The following is a 17,143-nucleotide window of genomic DNA, read 5'->3' as shown; positions in this document are numbered from 1 at the left end:
TAAAATGAAGACATTGTTACACCAGGGGAAAAGAAAATGAAGGGTGAGAAATGAAACAGCTAAATCACCTAAATGATTCAAGATAAGATGTTTCCTGCAGTAATAAGGCCTCATTTTCATAAGGTACCACATTCACAAAGCATCAGAGCAGCCTAAATTATGCCAGTGTTGTTACAGCTCATTCTGAATTGTAATGCACATACTGCAGCATTTCCAGCTGTTTTGTTGGCCATTTTTCTTGGTCCAACCCGACCTGAGTAAATGAAAGGTCATCAGGAAAACACTCTTATAAATACAGACTAAAGTCACAACCCTGGTGAACCGACTACCTTATAAGAGATTGTGTGTTTACAAATGTGTTTGTTCATTGTTTTAACATTAAGGTTAACTGGGTCTTTATATTTTGCTGTGTATACATGTAAATTAAACTCTCCTGTTACACTGTTACATGCAAGACCAAAAATACAGGTCAAATTTAAGATCAAATCACAACAGCAGTCACCTCAAGGTGCTTCACACTGTAAGGTAAAGGACCCTATAATAATGGTAAAGTCCTTACAATAATGTAGAGTTTAGGCAGCTACTCTGCACTGTGTTGGCACGTGGTATTCAAGAAGGTTACAGTGGAAGAATTATATCCTTAAATTTAGTTATAGCACTTTCAGAAATGCATTCATTTCAATATGGACAAATTTACAAAATAGCTATTAGTATACAAAAAAAAACAAAAAACATTTTTCTTGCTTGTAAAGTACGACAAAAGGAAAAAGAGCAGAGTCATAGTAGTGATTTATTAAATCAAAACAAATGATCAAAATAACATTTTCACCCAGCAGCACTATGGGATCCAGTTAACATCACCTGTTGATTACTAAAAGTGACAAACGACATGACAATGTGCAAAGAGACATCCACTTTTATCTATGGAGATAGAGGTCCAGGTTCCCATTTTAAGCAAAACAAGCACATGCCACTTATTGTTACACTGCTCCAACAACAATGTAATTTTCAAAAAATGTTATGATCTGCTTTTGGTGAACTTAACTCGCTGTAATCACACGGAGTAAAACAACCTGAGCTGAATAAAAAAAAAAGATAAAAAAAAGAAAGAAAAACAACAACAACAACAACAACAAAAAAACCCAAACAAACTATAAGTTAGATTTACATCATTCTCACAACTGCATGCAAAACTGTTTCTGCTATAGAATTCATACTCAATTTTTTCTCAGTAATTGCTCACAGCATTAACCTGTAAACAGTATGACTAAATTCATGGTTTACTACACATGTAGGATAAAATGTAGGAGGTGAAATTTTGATATGAGATGGCTTTTTATGAAATTATTACTGAGTATTAATTATTGTGCGCGTTCCTGAATCAAACTTGATGACGTGCTAGTAAACAACATTTAACAATTCCCCTAACTTAAGTGTCTAGTGGTTTAAAGGTATCGCCTGCTTATGAAGCTTCTTTTTAAACCCATGTCATCAAAGTGAGTTCCTGATTTGAACCTTACTATTCTGACTTTGGATTGTGGAACTGAATCACAGCGTACTTGCCGCTAGTCATCCAGCTTGGATCTTGGGAGGTAAGCTTCTCCCCTTGTCCCGGTTGCAGACCAACCTGAATGTTGGCCTTGAGAGTCCTCAGGCTGCACAGCGTTGCAGGCCCAAAGCCTCGCAGTGCAGTTTCAAAGCTTACTGTGTGCTCCCAGTCCCTGTCTCCAGTCAGCTTCCTGTAGTTGAGATCGCCTTTAAACAGCACCAGGTCTGCTCCCTGCAGGGTTGTATACAGGTCAGGAGCATCGGCTGCCATGTCGCAGAACTCATGGGGCTGTGTCCAGAAAGGATGATCATGATAGCACCACATTCCCTCTTTCAAGTACCTCTGCCACTGAACACCACATTTGGAAACCCACTTGTGATTGGTTGCCATGGCCTGCCGAATGGTCCACTGAAAATCTTTAGCTGTGACGTCAGAGACAAACCACGGGATGGATTTGCCATGAAAATGAATCTGACGTGCAAGGCCAGAGGAAACCAGGAAGTCGGCTAAGACCAAGTCAGTGACCAACTCGAAGCCAGCATTGTCTAGAACAATGTCCACTCTGTCTGCATTGTTTTTCCCTGACTCCCTTGGCCTCTGCGCAGAAATAAGAGCTGACCATACCCTTTTGGTGTCATCCACCAGGATGAAGGGCAGGAGGCTGTAGAGGGAATCTAGTGGACTGGTCTTCTGGGAGTTCTCTTGGCCAGCAGATATTGACAGATCACACTTGTTTCCCCACAGAGATACCTTAAAAGAGTCACAAAATGTATTCAATAAATAGTAACTGAATACTGTAAAACATAAAATCTCCAAGAACTAATGCACCACATTTATTGCAGTTATGAAGGTCTAATCCCACTGGTATTAGTGGGTTCATTTTAAATTAGGCTACCAATCACAACAAGGATTCACAAGAGGACCATTCATCTCAGGTGTAGCCAGAATCACTCACTTTTAAATACTAAAAAGCAAAGTTTTAAATAAATAAATAAATAATTTAAATAAATACAAATGGAAAATTGAAAAAAAAGAATAGTAACTTACATACTGAGAATCTTGTAAATGTATAGCTTTAAGGACATAAATTGAACTGACCTGCATTAGTTTGCTGAAATGCTCAAACAGCGGATTCTTAGACAGCTCGTCTATGTTGTTCTTGATGCCCTCCAAGTACGTACACAAGGACATCACAGCCTGTGAAGACTCAGTAAAGCTCTGAGTCTTTCCCTCATTAAAGACATCAAAGTCACTGATGGGAGGACTGAAATAAAAGAAGAAATAAAATCATAACAGAAATCATAACAAAAACTAAACAAACACAATCTAAAAAGAAATGAGAAGGGGAATTGGAGAGCATATCCTCTGCCAAAGATAGAGCTCAGACTTTCAAAGCAACTGATCTGGATTTACACAACAACTAAGTGGATACTTCCTTGTCTTCTATTGTACCTTTGCATAAAGTTTCATGAAATTCAGTTGTGTTAATTTTTGTCTAACCTGGCTAACAAACAAAGAGATAAATACAAGCCTTGGCAGAGGAACATATTTACTGAAGGTCCACCGGTTGTGAAACTCAAGGTTGATGTTGATGGTCAAAATCATTTATCCACTAACCAATGCCACTGTGTTTTTGTTTTTCTATGCACCACTATATCAGTCAGTACCAAGGTTTTGTCAGTATATAAAAGTATCCCTCAGTAATATACTAAAAGTTATTACAAAATTCCAGGGTTTACATCTACAGTAGCTTCCATTGTAACATATAAATGCTTCTCACTTGAGCAAGAGCGCCTCGTGTATCCTACGGTACATGTAGCACTCCACGTAAAGCCAGGGAGACTTGAACCAGCTGACAGGCTCCTGGTCACCTTGCAGTCTCTGCTGCCTCTCTAGGTATTGGTTCCAGGAATCTGTGTCCGGTAGGCCGTCTGTCAGTGCTAGCACTGGCTTGTCAGTTTGCAGCTCATTCCTCAGCTTAGATAGCAGAGATATAGCTTGCTTCTCTGCCTGGATACCCACCTGGTTGAAAATAAAGGGGAAGCACCGGCAAAATCCAACGCAAGTCTTAACGTGAACCTCATAACTGCCTCAATTGAATGAACGTGGTCTTACCTCTCCGTATTCCTCAAAAAACTTGTTTTTATTGCGATGAATTGTGTCAACAACTTTGGTCAGGATGGTGGGTAGTCTGTCTCTAACGGTCAAATAAGCAAATGACCTGCAGAGAAAACATATAACCAAGAATATCTCCCTTTTATACTGCAGCACTGATTTGCAAGTTAACTAGCTAATAAGCCATCTGTAAGCTTAGCTTTTTCTTTGTGGAATACAAAAAGTATACTCCCTGGAGTGATATTACCTTCGCATGCTTATCTTTGTTTACCCATAAAATTTCTGGTTTGACCTAAACAACGTCCTGTGCTTGAATATCTACACACCATCACTGCCAACTTACAGCTAGCAGGAAGCTAATGCTATTGCTAGTCTGGACTCTACCGTCCCAACGTTACGAGACCATTTTCATAAGGAAACATAAATCCCCAGGTTATTAAAAATTCTGCGATAAAGTCAAGTAATCAGCTGTCAACCTACCCAACCACTCTGGCAGACAATGAAGGGGGAACTCCGTGCATAGTTTGATCCGTCGCCATGATGTTAGCAGGGGTTCAAATTCAAACTTTATCAATAAAAGCACTGGGACAGCAATAAAGTTTCTTGAATAGCTAGGAGGTTAAAGGTGACGTCTGCTTTTCTGCAGAAGTCACGTGTTGAGATAGGTTGCCCCAGGGTTCACTTCTTATTTTTGCTAAGAATATTTTTACATTTGTAAAAAATACATTTCTTCCCACTTGCGCTTTGTGCTTTTAGTGAGGGACACGATACTACCATCTAACGGTTAACACGTAAACTACAGTGCTGACAACCTGTCAAACTGTTACCGAGACTGCATTTTCAAGTCGTATCAACTGTTTCAGCAATACATATTACCTTAAATATCAAAGGTCTCAAAGCTGGTGTTATCTCAGGTGGCTCTAAGGTTGGTACGCCTGCCGCGTTGCATTGAGCTGCTGAGGTAGCACGCTGAGCATCACTTGTTGTCCAGGGAAACTATTGTCATGGAGACATTCATTCATCCTATTAGAAAAGGCCAAAGGGTTTTTGGCGGCAAAAGGGGAGGAGAAGTGGGCGGGGTTGGGTACTGCGGTTTCCATTGACTTCCTGTTTCTGACCCTTGTCAAATGTGGAAGAATAACAATGCATACAAGTGTCGTTTTTTATGTGTAATATGTTTGCTTATATTAGTAAATATAGAATGTGGGCAAAAGGAGTTATGAATGGGTTATGTTATATATTAATATGTTATATATGTTGTTTCTTCTTCCTTCTTAAAACCTTTACTAAATTCTACATCAATAACAACTAGCTGTGTTTTTCATTAGTTTGCCGGCCAACATGTGAAACAAAAACACGCACATGTAAAACATCGAATCTTTTTTGGCAACTGCTACATTTCTTTTATTTAACCAGGTAAAAAACAAAACGTAATCCTTGCTCTTACAAGATAAAACTTGTTTATTTTTTTAAAGTTTAAGTCTGAACATGAAACAATTCAACTTAATATTTTTATATGAGATGGCGTAAATGTAAAAATTTATTTTTCAAGACAGATCTGGCCAAGAAGGCAGAGGAAATTGTACAGTTCTATGAGCATACTTTAATGACCAAAAATAACTTGATTGATTATAATGTGCACAGTAACACAGAGTCGGTGTCAAATGCAGAGACTTTATTTTATCTATGTAATATCTATCTAAATCACATTCACTACGGTGTATTTACTAATGTAAATAAAGATACTAACACATGATCACATGGAAAAAATCGGAAATCACTTTTCGGCAGACAAGCATTGACCGAAAAGTTTAAAGAAAAGTTGACCTACTGACACCCTTTTTAACGACTCCTTCATGTATAGCCAAGAAGGTTACGAAAATCAACCAATCAATGATTAACGAAAATGGAAAATGTAATTGGCAAGTAACAGAAGAGCAGTCAAACTAACAGCTAAAGAATACAAAATCTAATACGTTATTTTTTAGCTTGTGATACACATGACTCTGGTATACCAAAAATAACAGGGTAACATGCACTGTATATGTCGTGTTTGATCAGCTCCAGGAAAAAATACAACAAAATAAAACAAACAAAACATGGCAACAGAGTAGGCCTAATGACGTAAATTCGCGGTCGGTCCGTTTTTCTTTCTTTTTTTTGTGGGGTGGGGGGGATCCGGGCTTCCCCTTTTATGAGAAACATGGCCAACTGACTCTGCTATCACGATTACTGGCCTGGAGAGATGCGCATATCAATTAATTCAGGCGGTGCTTTCCCTTCTCTCAGATCATCCCCGCGGTCACTATGGGAACACGACCGGGCGGTTGTCAGGATGTCGGGGTCCTTGGGAGTGGGAGTCCAGCTGCGTCCACCTCCGCTGTTCATCTATCGCCGGCTTCCCATCCCCCCGCCGGGCCCCAGCCTGGCCGGATCTGTTTTTCTAAACCGAGAGAGCAGTGACTCACCACTCCGGTTTCAAAACAGGCCAAGGACGGGGGCAGGGCGGCAGTTAACGTTAAAGGCCTTGTTCAGCTGGGTGTTTCAGCTCCCCACACGCAGTCACGCCATGCATTACTTAACAGCAGGATTTCGTTTGTGCGACAAGCCCCTATAAACTGCAGGGACAGGCACAAATCTCACCATTCTCGTGTTAAAAGATACGTTACTGCAGCGCAGATGAATTAACCGGTAATAACTGCAAAGAATAAGTTGTTCTGAGAAAATTTAAGACAGATTAAGTCCATATAAACAAACGTGGGAAGGAGTACATTTATCCTAATGACACAGAATAAAGCTTGAATGTATTGATCCTCATTGTAAACAGTAACAGTGATCCAGTGGTTTACAGTTTATCTACTACATTCAGTACATCCCTGCCGTGCATCTTTCAGTAATCAAATATGCTTTTGTTCTTGACGTCCTCGTGGTCTTCATCCATGTTTTGCTTGTTAAATATTTTGAACCATCCATAAATCTACATTTTTATTAACCGAGTAGCTTAAGTAATGTTATGGCCAAGATTGTTTCTCCTTTTTTTTTTAACAGGACAAAGACTTAAAAGCCCTTACGTCCCACCTAATAGCCATTTTATCCCCTCCTTTGAATAGACTCCACCCAGCCTCCTGCAAAGCAAGCATTTTCAAAGAGCCACAACTTGCTTAGGTTCATCCTCCCTTGTGAACCCTGTGTCCTTAAATGTAGCTCAGTAATGGCAGGCCTTGGGAAAAAAAAGGTGTTTACACTGGGACAACATCCAGCAACTTGCTGATGACAACATCTGATGACAAAATATTGACATGACTCCAAAGTACACTCGTGAAAAGCTCCGCCTATACTTTCTGTGTCTCTGGTTTTGGTTAAAATTCAACTGAAACTACTTCCCCTTCACAAAACTTTTCAGAATAAGACTTCCAACATTTTGAGTTTCCCAATGCATTTGTTTTTTTTTTCTTTTCTTTTTTTTGAGCTCACAAAGTAACAGCTGTAACTTAAAGCCCCCTCCTGAACTCTATACAAATTGATGCATTTTCAGAGTTTTCACATCACATAGTTGTAGGTGGAAAGTGTCTCGCCTATAACACGAGTTTAAGGTGCACACCGGTGAGCATGTCTGGTGACATCACAACCAAACCTGTTCCAAGAAGTAACTCTGCAACATATTTTTTAGCTTGCTTTGCTGGGCAACTTTCACTGATGTAGGGGACATCTTTTTATTGAGGAATTAAACTTTTGAAAATAAAAGAAACAGAAATGTTATAGTTGGTGTCCAAGTGATTGGGTGATACAAAGTTAATGAAATATTAGACCTTAACTGTGTTTGCAACTACATATAACACTGCCAAGGCAAGTTACCACTACAGAATACAGAGTACAGCGTTGGTTTCTTTGCTACTATTTGTACTCTTTTACAGATGTGGCAGGAAATTACTTTAGTTCCACAAATAAAAAAGAAGTGACAATAAATAGCCAGAATACTGATAAAATATCTAAATATAACATTACCCAAACATGTGACATGATATAGTCATATAGGAACCAAGTAGTTACCATAAAAAGAGCGTGTAGACTTTTAAGTTGTGTTACAGATCTACTTAACGTGATTCTTGAATTCTGAAATTCTGTTTTGCTGAAAGATAAAGGGATTTGTTTAAGAAACTGGAACCAAAACAGACCAACAGTGATCACAATCAGAATCAGCTTTATCGATCAAGTATATGAAATCAAACAAGGATTTGTGCTGTTCTTTTTTCTCTTTGTTCTCAATGTACTTAACAGAATAGACAAAAAGACAACAGCAACGTAACACAAACAATAACAACGTGTACAGTGTGTTTAGATTTATATTTGCAATGCAATGGTGCAGAGTGCAATAAATTGTGGAACAAATAACAGATGGATCACTAGTTATATATACAGTATATGCATGGAATATTGACAGTATTATGTATAATATAGACATGCACAGCAAAACAATATATACACCATGCTTTAGTTCAGCAGCAGGATTGTGGATGTTTGAGTTATATATAATTCATCATCATACAGTTAGGTTTTCAACTGCAATATAATTATTACTCGATTATAATCTAAACAGGTATATTAAGTATGGTGTCTTCTTCATAAAAGCGACCACTTTTCTTATTCCAAAGAACAATGCAATCTTTTAATAATCAGTGTGAATACATTTAATATTCTTATCTGATTTAAGAAATACTATAAAAATTATTTAAGTGTTAAAGTTGTAAATAAAAATAAACAAATTAGTATTTCTCCCCTAATTATTATTACTGTTAAAAACAAAAGTAAAATCATAATGACCATTTAAACCTAGATATCTTAATTCGTCTTTTGAACCGTTATTTGATGTCTGCAACAGCCCCCGACACGGTTGCGTTAGCCTAGCTTAAGTATCTCTATACTGCCCTTTAACTTGTTGAAAATCTACTTTAACCTTATATGCAAACATGAGACGACTGTGAGTAACGCAGTTTGTAATGTGGCCAAAAAGTCATGGCCAACACACAGAGACACTCACTGCCACAGTTTGGTTTTATGTTTACGTGTCGTTAACGGCAGCGGCACAATTATTAACTCGCAGACTGCGTGGAGCTGCTGGCTGTTTGTGTTCAACCTCTTCGGCCGACTGTCAAAAAAAAAAAGAAAGCTGGCAAGCGGGGGTTGATCTCGCGGCGGTTACACAGTGCGGGAAATTAACGTTAACTCAAACGCCCCCTGCTCAACGGATTTTACAACGGCTGTTTTTGGCTGGCTTTTACCCACAGTCATGTGATTGTAACGTAAAACCCCTAACCGGAAAACACCGACGGACGACCCTCTCTCCGCTGCCAACGAATGCAGCGTTTACAAGGAACAGTTGAAGCTGCTGCGAGCCCAGAGGACGGACGAGTCTCCGGTAACAAACAAACAACGGCGACACGGCAAACTCCGCCAATTTAAGGAGCGCGCAGGTACGGTTGTTTTTAGCGACATACCAGCCAGTTCGTTTACTTGTATTGTAAAATTAGTGCGCTACTCGTGTGTGCTTCGGCTAATACTGTAATTGTCACGGGGAAGTTAAAAGAAACGCGTTCGTGACCAGCCCCATCCCCCTTGCGTCGCTCGCTCTCCTTCCTCGTATGTGTGTGTTGGCCGCGCGCGAGCGCGCACGTCCGTTTTCTCGCGCTAGCAATAGCAACCGAGAGAGACCTGAGGCAGGGGCAGGACTCAGTCCAAGCGCGCTTGTGTTGTACGCTCCGTCTGGGCTTCTTTATGTACTCGACGTATAATTTTCTGTTCTCTGTAATGAAATGCTTTATTTCTGTAGCGTGTTTACCTTCCTCGCATGCTTCCCTCATGGGCACTTGTACGGTGTATTTTTTTTGGAGAATCTCACTACGGAAGTAACTGTTCCACGTGTCTACATCACAGCGGGGGCGGTGCAACATTGTTACGAACAACTTAGTATTGATTAAGACGTACTCTATTGGCTTTCGAGTTGCTCGATTGCGGTTAAATAGTACTGTTATCTTACAAAATCGCGTAAGTGAAGCCCCAAATTAGACTGCTTTAAGAAAACAGGCGGATTCGGAGGCTCACCGCGATTTCTGGTGTTGCAGAAACCCGCAGCATATAGAAATAAATACTTTTGCAGTATCTATCTATCTATCTATCTATCTATCTATCTATCTATAAGTGAAAAGGTTATTTATTAAGAAAGAGCAGTCAATTAATGACTGAAGATTCTGATACATTAATGATTTCTGGTTCTCTTGTGGGTTTAGCAGCTATTAAGGACAACATTTGCCTCTGTCGTGTTGCTTTTAGTTTTCCTGTGCTGCTTTGTAAACCGAAAACTAGTGAACATAAAATTAGATATATAACATACATGATGCATGTCACTGTACTCAAAAAGCAACTATGATGTTGTGATAGAGTAGGTACCCAGGATCAGGGCAACTATTAATAAGACCATTCATTGATTGTTAGGTATATAGCAGTGCTGTAAAGAGGACACACAGCTATAGCACACCTAGATAAAAATAACCTAGCAGTAAAATCATAAAAATTAGGATGTTCATTTTTTTCTCCATTTATTTTAGAGACATGGTTTGGAGATGATGGCGGTTTGGAATTGTGAGGTATTCTGAATAAAAAGCACAGATCGTCACTGACATAGATGGTGTAATATTGTGAGGTTAGATATTTAAGGTAGTGGGGCCCATCTTTACAGAGAAGAGCAGAAGAAATATAAACTGGAACCACAGATTGTTCTGTACTGTTATTTTTAGCTTGTTAATGTCTAATGTATGATGACCAAATTAGGGCAAAATACTTTTTAAGAAAAGTTATTATTGATTGATTGAGTGATCATTCATTTCACCTGTAATTGACTGTAAGCTGTCTGTTGTGAATGAAGAAAAGTGAGCAATTTAGCATTGGTGGAGGTTGGATTTAGTGCTGAATTGTAATTCTAGCAAGGTGTATCTACCTAGTGTATATTAATATTACGTGTGACAGAATCAAAGGTGGTCTATATTATGATTTAGTCTTCTGAGCCTTCTGTGCCAGTTTTTATTGCAGAAACTCTAGCATGTTCCTGGTGTGCTGCAATGCCAGCTTCTTTGCACTCTGACCTTTGAAGCAGATGTGCGGAGGGCTTTTGAATGCTTTTTTGTGGTGCTACACATTCTGATCTGTATGAGAAGTTAAGTGGTGAGGTGTCCCTTATTGTCTGCTTGCGTGATGTGGAGAACTGTTGTAGCAAGGAGATCCACATGGTTATCTACTGAACAGGGCTAGAACCAGTTTGTCTTAGGAATGTGTGTCGACACCCATAACCCTGGTCATGTGATCGCCCAAAGCCCTCTCAGTCCTCCGGTGACCTAGGGTCAGCAAAAGCTCATCTCATTGGTTAGGTGAAGCCGCAGAGCTCAGAAATGCTCCTTGAGTTTGAATTCCCAGGACTTACCCAGAACTGAGTGCTTCAAAAAGTTAATTGTACACAGACAAGAGCTGCAGATATAGTATATAACAGTTAGTGCACTTTCACCGTAGGACACAGTTTTTAAAAGAGCTCAAATGTGTTATTCAGACCTGAAAATTATATGTGGTTGTCTCCTCCAACTTTTAAAGGCTCAAACATCGTGGAAAACATAACATTAATTTAAAAAGCATGCAATTTCTACCTACCAGGATGTCATTTGAGGCCCTTTGACTAAATTTTTTTGTGTCAATGTTTGTTTGTAGTATGGTGATATAATTTTTAATTTCTCCATTAAATATTCTGAGTGGAAACCTTTTTCAGAATTATGTATTAATTAAAAAAAGGTTTTTGTATATGTTCCTCTCTCACACATCTAGTAGATGAGTTTCCTGTTATAGGAATTTAAATGCAATTTAAAGGTGTATTTTTGTTAAAATATACCTGGATATATATATCCATCACCATAGAAACACAGCCTTTGTTAGACATTTTGCAATTTTCATGATTAGGTTTTGTTGTTTTCTCATCAGCTCAGGGTAGCGTTTTTGAGACTGCCATTAGAAGTCAGTTAGGGACTCTTGAGTGCAAAGCTAGTTTGAAAACTTCAAAGGCAGCCAGTCAGTCTGGATAAAATTGATTAAAAGTGTCTGGTCTCTGAAGTTCATTCAGAACAAGAATATTTTTTCCATGCGTCTGATGTTCTGGATGAAATTTAAATAAGAAGCCGACTTGTTTTTCCCACGTCTACCAATGTACAACACTCAATATCCACAGGAGTTCAATACAGTTAGCCAATCAGATTAAGATGTTTGGATTTGCTAAATCATACCTTTGATAAGCATGCGTTTCTGTGAATTATTGCTTGAGAAATGATCTCCAGTGTCACTAAATGATTCTTTATGGTTGCGTCAAGTTAGCCTTTACAGGGTCGTTAGATCTCCACCGTCAGCCTAACTCTTTGTGGTCACAATACACTCTGGTCTGCTTCCAGACAGGAAACTTACTGTCGCTTGTGTCTGTGTGTGTTTTTGTGCGTCTTTGTGCAGGTTGAAGAATGGAGTTGGCCAACCATGGTCTTATCCTGCTGCAGCAGCTTAACGCTCAGAGAGAGTTTGGCTTCCTGTGCGATTGCACCGTGGCTATAGGAGATGTCTTCTTCAAAGCCCACAAAGCTGTCCTCGCTGCCTTCTCCAACTACTTTAGAATGCTCTTCATTCACCAAGACAGGTATAGCGGGAGAGTACTAATAGTTGTATCAGAGAAATAGCTCAGAAGTCCCTCAGTGATGACAATTTGCATTCAAACAGAATAATGCAGATGTAAAATGAAAAAACAACAACAACAAAAAAGTGATAAACAACTTGTTACAGGTTTTTAATTATTCAGACATCAGGAGTCTTTCCTGCTGAAAACTGAAACTTGTTGCAGCATTTTGCTGTTGCTTTTTTTTTTTTTTTTTTAAATCTCAGGTATCATTTGATGTTAACTGACCATATTCTGTATGTATTTTAGTGACTGTGTGCGTCTTAAGGCTACGGACATACAGCCAGATATCTTCAGCTACCTCCTCAACCTGATGTACACAGGCAAACTTGCCCCACAGCTCATAGACCCTGCACGACTGGAGCAGGGGGTCAGATTCCTGCACGCCTATCCACTCCTGCAGGAGGCAAGCCAGTCTGTGTATTCCCACCCCGAGCAAAGCATCAACCTCTCAACCTCTCTCTATGGCATCCAGATCTCTGACCAACAGGTTGCGCTGTCGGCCAGACTGCCCAGTCGGCAGAATCTCTCTTCACCCTTTGATACCGAGCAGGGGAGCTCAGAAGGAAAGTATCCAGCCACGCCGCCTACTAGTTCATACACAAATTCCTTACCACCAAAGCAAGCTTCCTCACCCCCAGATATGGAGGCTTCAACTAGTGGTGCAAAGCCTATGGTTGAGGACGGGGTAATGGATATCCTAAGTCCGGACGGTTCGTCAGCAGGTGCCATCCTCCATGTAAAGCCCAGCATAATGAAGCGGAGTTCCTCCTTTAGGAAGCATTACTCCTGCCATCTCTGCAGGAGTCGATTTACCCAGAGAAGTCTCCTGCGAGAGCACCTCCTGCAGCACACACAGGCTCTTCAGCAGACCTCGACTGAGCCCAGCAATTCACTCTCACTTGTCATAACTAAAGAGCACGGCTTACCAGCTGAGGGAGTTCTAAAGGGAAACAAGGCTGGGTCAAGTGGCTCGGTTGCACCGACAGCGGTCGAGATCATTAGCGACAGTGAGCAAACCCCTGTTTCAGGTACCAATTCAGACTCTCCTCGAGCAGAGGTGTCCACTTCCAGCTGGGGAGTGGGAGGGTTAAATTCTCAGGCCGATACGCCTCCTCCTTCAGATATCGCAGACATCGACAACCTGGAGAACACAGACGTGGACCGGGAAGTGAAGCGACGGAAGTACGAGTGCTCCACTTGTGGCCGCAAGTTTATTCAGAAGAGCCACTGGCGCGAACACATGTACATCCACACAGGAAAGCCTTTCAAATGCAGCACTTGTGGCAAGAGCTTTTGCCGTGCCAACCAGGCAGCCCGGCACGTGTGCTTAAACCAGGGGGCCGACACATACACCATGGTGGACCGGCAGAGTATGGAGCTGTGCGCTGCAGGTGACGACAGCAACCAGATGGAGGCGATGTTTATGGGCTCATCGAAGCCTTACAAGTGTAACATTTGTGCAACTACGTTCTCTAGCCCGAATGAGGTGATCAGACATCTGTGTTTCACCCAAGGGGGATTAGTGGGGCTGCAGGGAAACTCAGGTGCAGGTGCGCTGCTCCCACGTGAAGAATTTTCCAAAGATGAAGGCTCAGATTTGTCCAACTCTGTTACCCCACTAGAACCCATAAAGACTGAGGAAATCCTCGTAGAATAGTACCAAGGCTTGTGCTTCTGTCCTGTTTTTGAAAAAACAAACAAACAAGTGTGTTATCTAAATTATGTTCAATAGGTAAGCTAAAGGTGAAGATAGTCAGGTGACGTATGTTTGAGGCTCTCTTAAACTTTATTTTTTTAAAGGTGCAGTGTTTAGGCTCGATAAAACAATGTTTAAAGTAAATACGCTTGCTCTGTTTGGAAGAAAATCAAATACGTGACATTTGGCTTGAGGCTCGACTACCACTGTTTTGTGTTATCATTTAATTGTTAGCGCACATTGGTATATCTGACATGTTAGGGTGTACCACACTCTCATGAGCTACTATTGTGGTGAGGCAGTTTCTTCTCTATAAAAGGAAGAGGAAGCCGAGGCAGTTCCGGAGGAGACAGCATGTTGCAAGATGAGTTGCCTGTGCTAAATTTGTGAGAGGTGCAAAGTTCTAACAATTCCTCTGGACGTGCACAGTAGAGTCGCTTCTACATGTCCATAAATGAGAGGCTGATTTCACAGATCAGGCATAAGAATTTCCGGCTAAAAGCACACAAACCTGAGACAATCTGCGCTCTTATTTGAGTAGATTCTTAATATGCATCAAACTACATTTGTCTTCCATTAGTCTACTTGTGAGGGCTCGGCAGATTGAACACCTCGACATGTAATCATTAATTCTCAGCAACGATTTAGTTTCCTTTCTGTTCTGCGGAGTGTGGTTGAGGTTCCTGCGTCAGTCCTGTCACGCCACATTAAAGCACAATTTCTTTTCGTAATACGTGTTTGGCCACTGAGGAAAAAGTCACAGGGAACACATTTCATCTGTCTACAGTTGTGCTGCTTTGATTCGACTCATCTTTCTTGCTGTGTGTGAGTGTGTGAGACATTGTATAACTTTTTAATAACTAGGTTCTGATTTGAAGAAGCAATATGATCCATTCAGACACGCATACCTAGATGGAAGGCTGTCCTGTACAATATTTTACATCTTGTCTTTACAGTTAGCCTGGGTCATCTTCTAAAAATCCTTATAATATTTGTTTGTAACGCTTTTATTATTATTTTATATACTCTGCTATACTTACAAAGACTACATTGTATTGAAAAGATTTATGTATACTAGTTGAAAAATCACTTTTCAAAAACACACACATAAGGATGACCGTGATAAATATCTTTCTCCAAAAATTAGGCTGTGATTTAAAAATTAGGTTTTAAGCCTCCTTAACTTGCCAACTTAGTGCTCACTGTTGATATATTTTAAAAATCATTTTGTGAAAAGGGAATTTATTTGGGAAGTTGAAGGGTTGTTTTGTTTTTTAGTTGTTTGTTTTCTATTCTTTAGTTCTGTCTACATTAGAAAAAAGTAGTGGCACCAGCAATTGTGATTCATAGAAAAACTTTGGGCTTGTTCAAGCTGACAGTGGGATATAGGAAGAGTTTTGATTAACATGAAGTTTGCAAGATATACGAAGTAACAGGGTTATGTAATTATATGGAATTATAAAATGTGCTTTTCACCAATTCTTTGGGATATCCAAACACTTTGTATGTACTACTGATGACTGGAACTTGTGAGACATCTTTTGAATAAGTGTGGAATAAATGTGAAGCTAGGAAAAGTTTTTACTCCTTACATAATTTCTCATCCTCGAATATAATAAGCTCCACTGCTGTAAATTAAATGATAAAGTTGTTAACAAGCGTATATTTTCATTTCTCTATTTCAGAACTGAACTTTATTTTAACTGTGATTAAAAATCTACTCGTAGAAATATCTTTAATTTGTTCTTCTTTTTTTTTTTTTTTTTAAGTATTGCAATGAAGTCAGTGCAGGGCGACGTGTAAACATCTCTCCAAGAGGAAATTACTTGTTACAAAATTGCGTTTTTTACTTTACTTTTAATAGAATCTGTGCTTCCAAATTTCTCCAGTTTACTCCAGTTTTTCCCGTATTCTCTTTTAAAGTATTTCCATACCATTTCTCAAGAGGGTACAAAAACAGAAGCATACTGCACGTACTGTTATCTTGCTCCATGACACAGTATAGTTGTGGTGGTAGTAGAGATGAATTTAACAATTTAGAAATATGGGGAGAAACTACAACTGCCAACTAAGGCACACAAAAGTTACACTGCCCGTGTTGTAAATGCATTATTTTAGTAATTAATGAAAATGCTAAAAATGCTCATCTCTAGTGTGTTTAACATGCTTAATCTGTTGATAGAGCAGTTTTCTTTTACCCCCAGCTTAAAATTTGCTTCCATCTGTTTTTCCTTCCTGAGTAGCAGAAAGCAGTTGTTGCTTTGATGCAGTTAGCCCACCCATGAGCTAGATGGAGCTGTTTCTCCTTGCTCAGCCTGAATGAAGGGGAACGCTTTCAAACTTAAACAGTTAATTTATACCGATCTGACTGTGTGGTTGCCAATGACATAAACGACCTATTTTGCCAGGAGTTGTCTTCATGTCAAGTTTAGTTATCATAAAAGCACAAATGTCTGTGAATATGTACTAGTGCAAATGTTCAGTCTTCTAACAGGGAGCGGTTCTTGCATGACTGTCTCAAGGGAGGCAGTTGAAATGCTGTACTACTGACTTTTATTTCTCTGAGCTACATTGATGTACAGAAAAATGCACAGCTTAAAAAAAGGAGAAAAAAAGATTAACCCTCCCCAAGGTTGAAATTGTGCTTTAGACACATCGGTCTTGTAACTGAATGGATGTGTTTGTGTGTCTCAGGAAGATGAAATTTTTTGTCTTTTCCGTTTGCTGGTTTTGAGATGATAATTTCACTGAGGACTCCCCCCAACCTAACCCATGAAACCTGACTGCAAACAATGTTAGTCCCCCCCAGTGCCCATCAGACATCTACTGTGATCAATCTGTATTCTCAGGAATGTGAGTAACTTTTCTGTATAAACTTTTTTTTTTTCTGTGAAGAAAGAACAATAAAAACATTTCTTTTTGATGATTTTGTCTTGTTTTCCCCACCAGCAGAACTTCTGGATGACACATTTTATGTCACTACTACTGATTTACCAGAAATGCATAATCATCCAAGTCCCAAGAAAGGATG

At 39.7% G+C, this 17,143-nt stretch overlaps 2 protein-coding genes across 2 annotated transcripts; one reads left to right on the top strand and one right to left on the bottom strand.

The window, feature by feature from the left end:
- Positions 1-772: 772 nt before the first annotated feature.
- dcph1 (damage control phosphatase 1) lies at positions 773-4,495 on the bottom strand. Its single transcript, XM_026193870.2, has 5 exons — positions 4,145-4,495; positions 3,665-3,770; positions 3,330-3,571; positions 2,648-2,813; positions 773-2,299 (listed from the first exon to the last, which is right to left on the bottom strand). The coding sequence occupies exons 1-5, from the start codon at positions 4,201-4,203 to the stop codon at positions 1,520-1,522; spliced, it is 1,353 nt and encodes a 450-aa protein (XP_026049655.1). The 5' UTR covers positions 4,204-4,495; the 3' UTR covers positions 773-1,519.
- A 4,095-nt stretch (positions 4,496-8,590) lies between these two features.
- zbtb2b (zinc finger and BTB domain containing 2b) lies at positions 8,591-17,035 on the top strand. The gene is made up of 3 exons (XM_026142988.2): positions 8,591-9,135; positions 12,197-12,377; positions 12,663-17,035. The coding sequence occupies exons 2-3, from the start codon at positions 12,205-12,207 to the stop codon at positions 14,071-14,073; spliced, it is 1,584 nt and encodes a 527-aa protein (XP_025998773.1). The 5' UTR covers positions 8,591-9,135; positions 12,197-12,204; the 3' UTR covers positions 14,074-17,035.
- The last annotated feature ends 108 nt before the right edge of the window (positions 17,036-17,143 follow it).

Source organism: Astatotilapia calliptera, chromosome 15 (genome assembly GCF_964374335.1).
Source record: "Astatotilapia calliptera chromosome 15, fAstCal68.1, whole genome shotgun sequence".
Taxonomy (NCBI): Eukaryota; Metazoa; Chordata; class Actinopteri; order Cichliformes; family Cichlidae; genus Astatotilapia; species Astatotilapia calliptera.
Note: the sequence above shows the minus strand (reverse complement) of the source record. Positions and strands in the feature narration are given on the sequence as shown.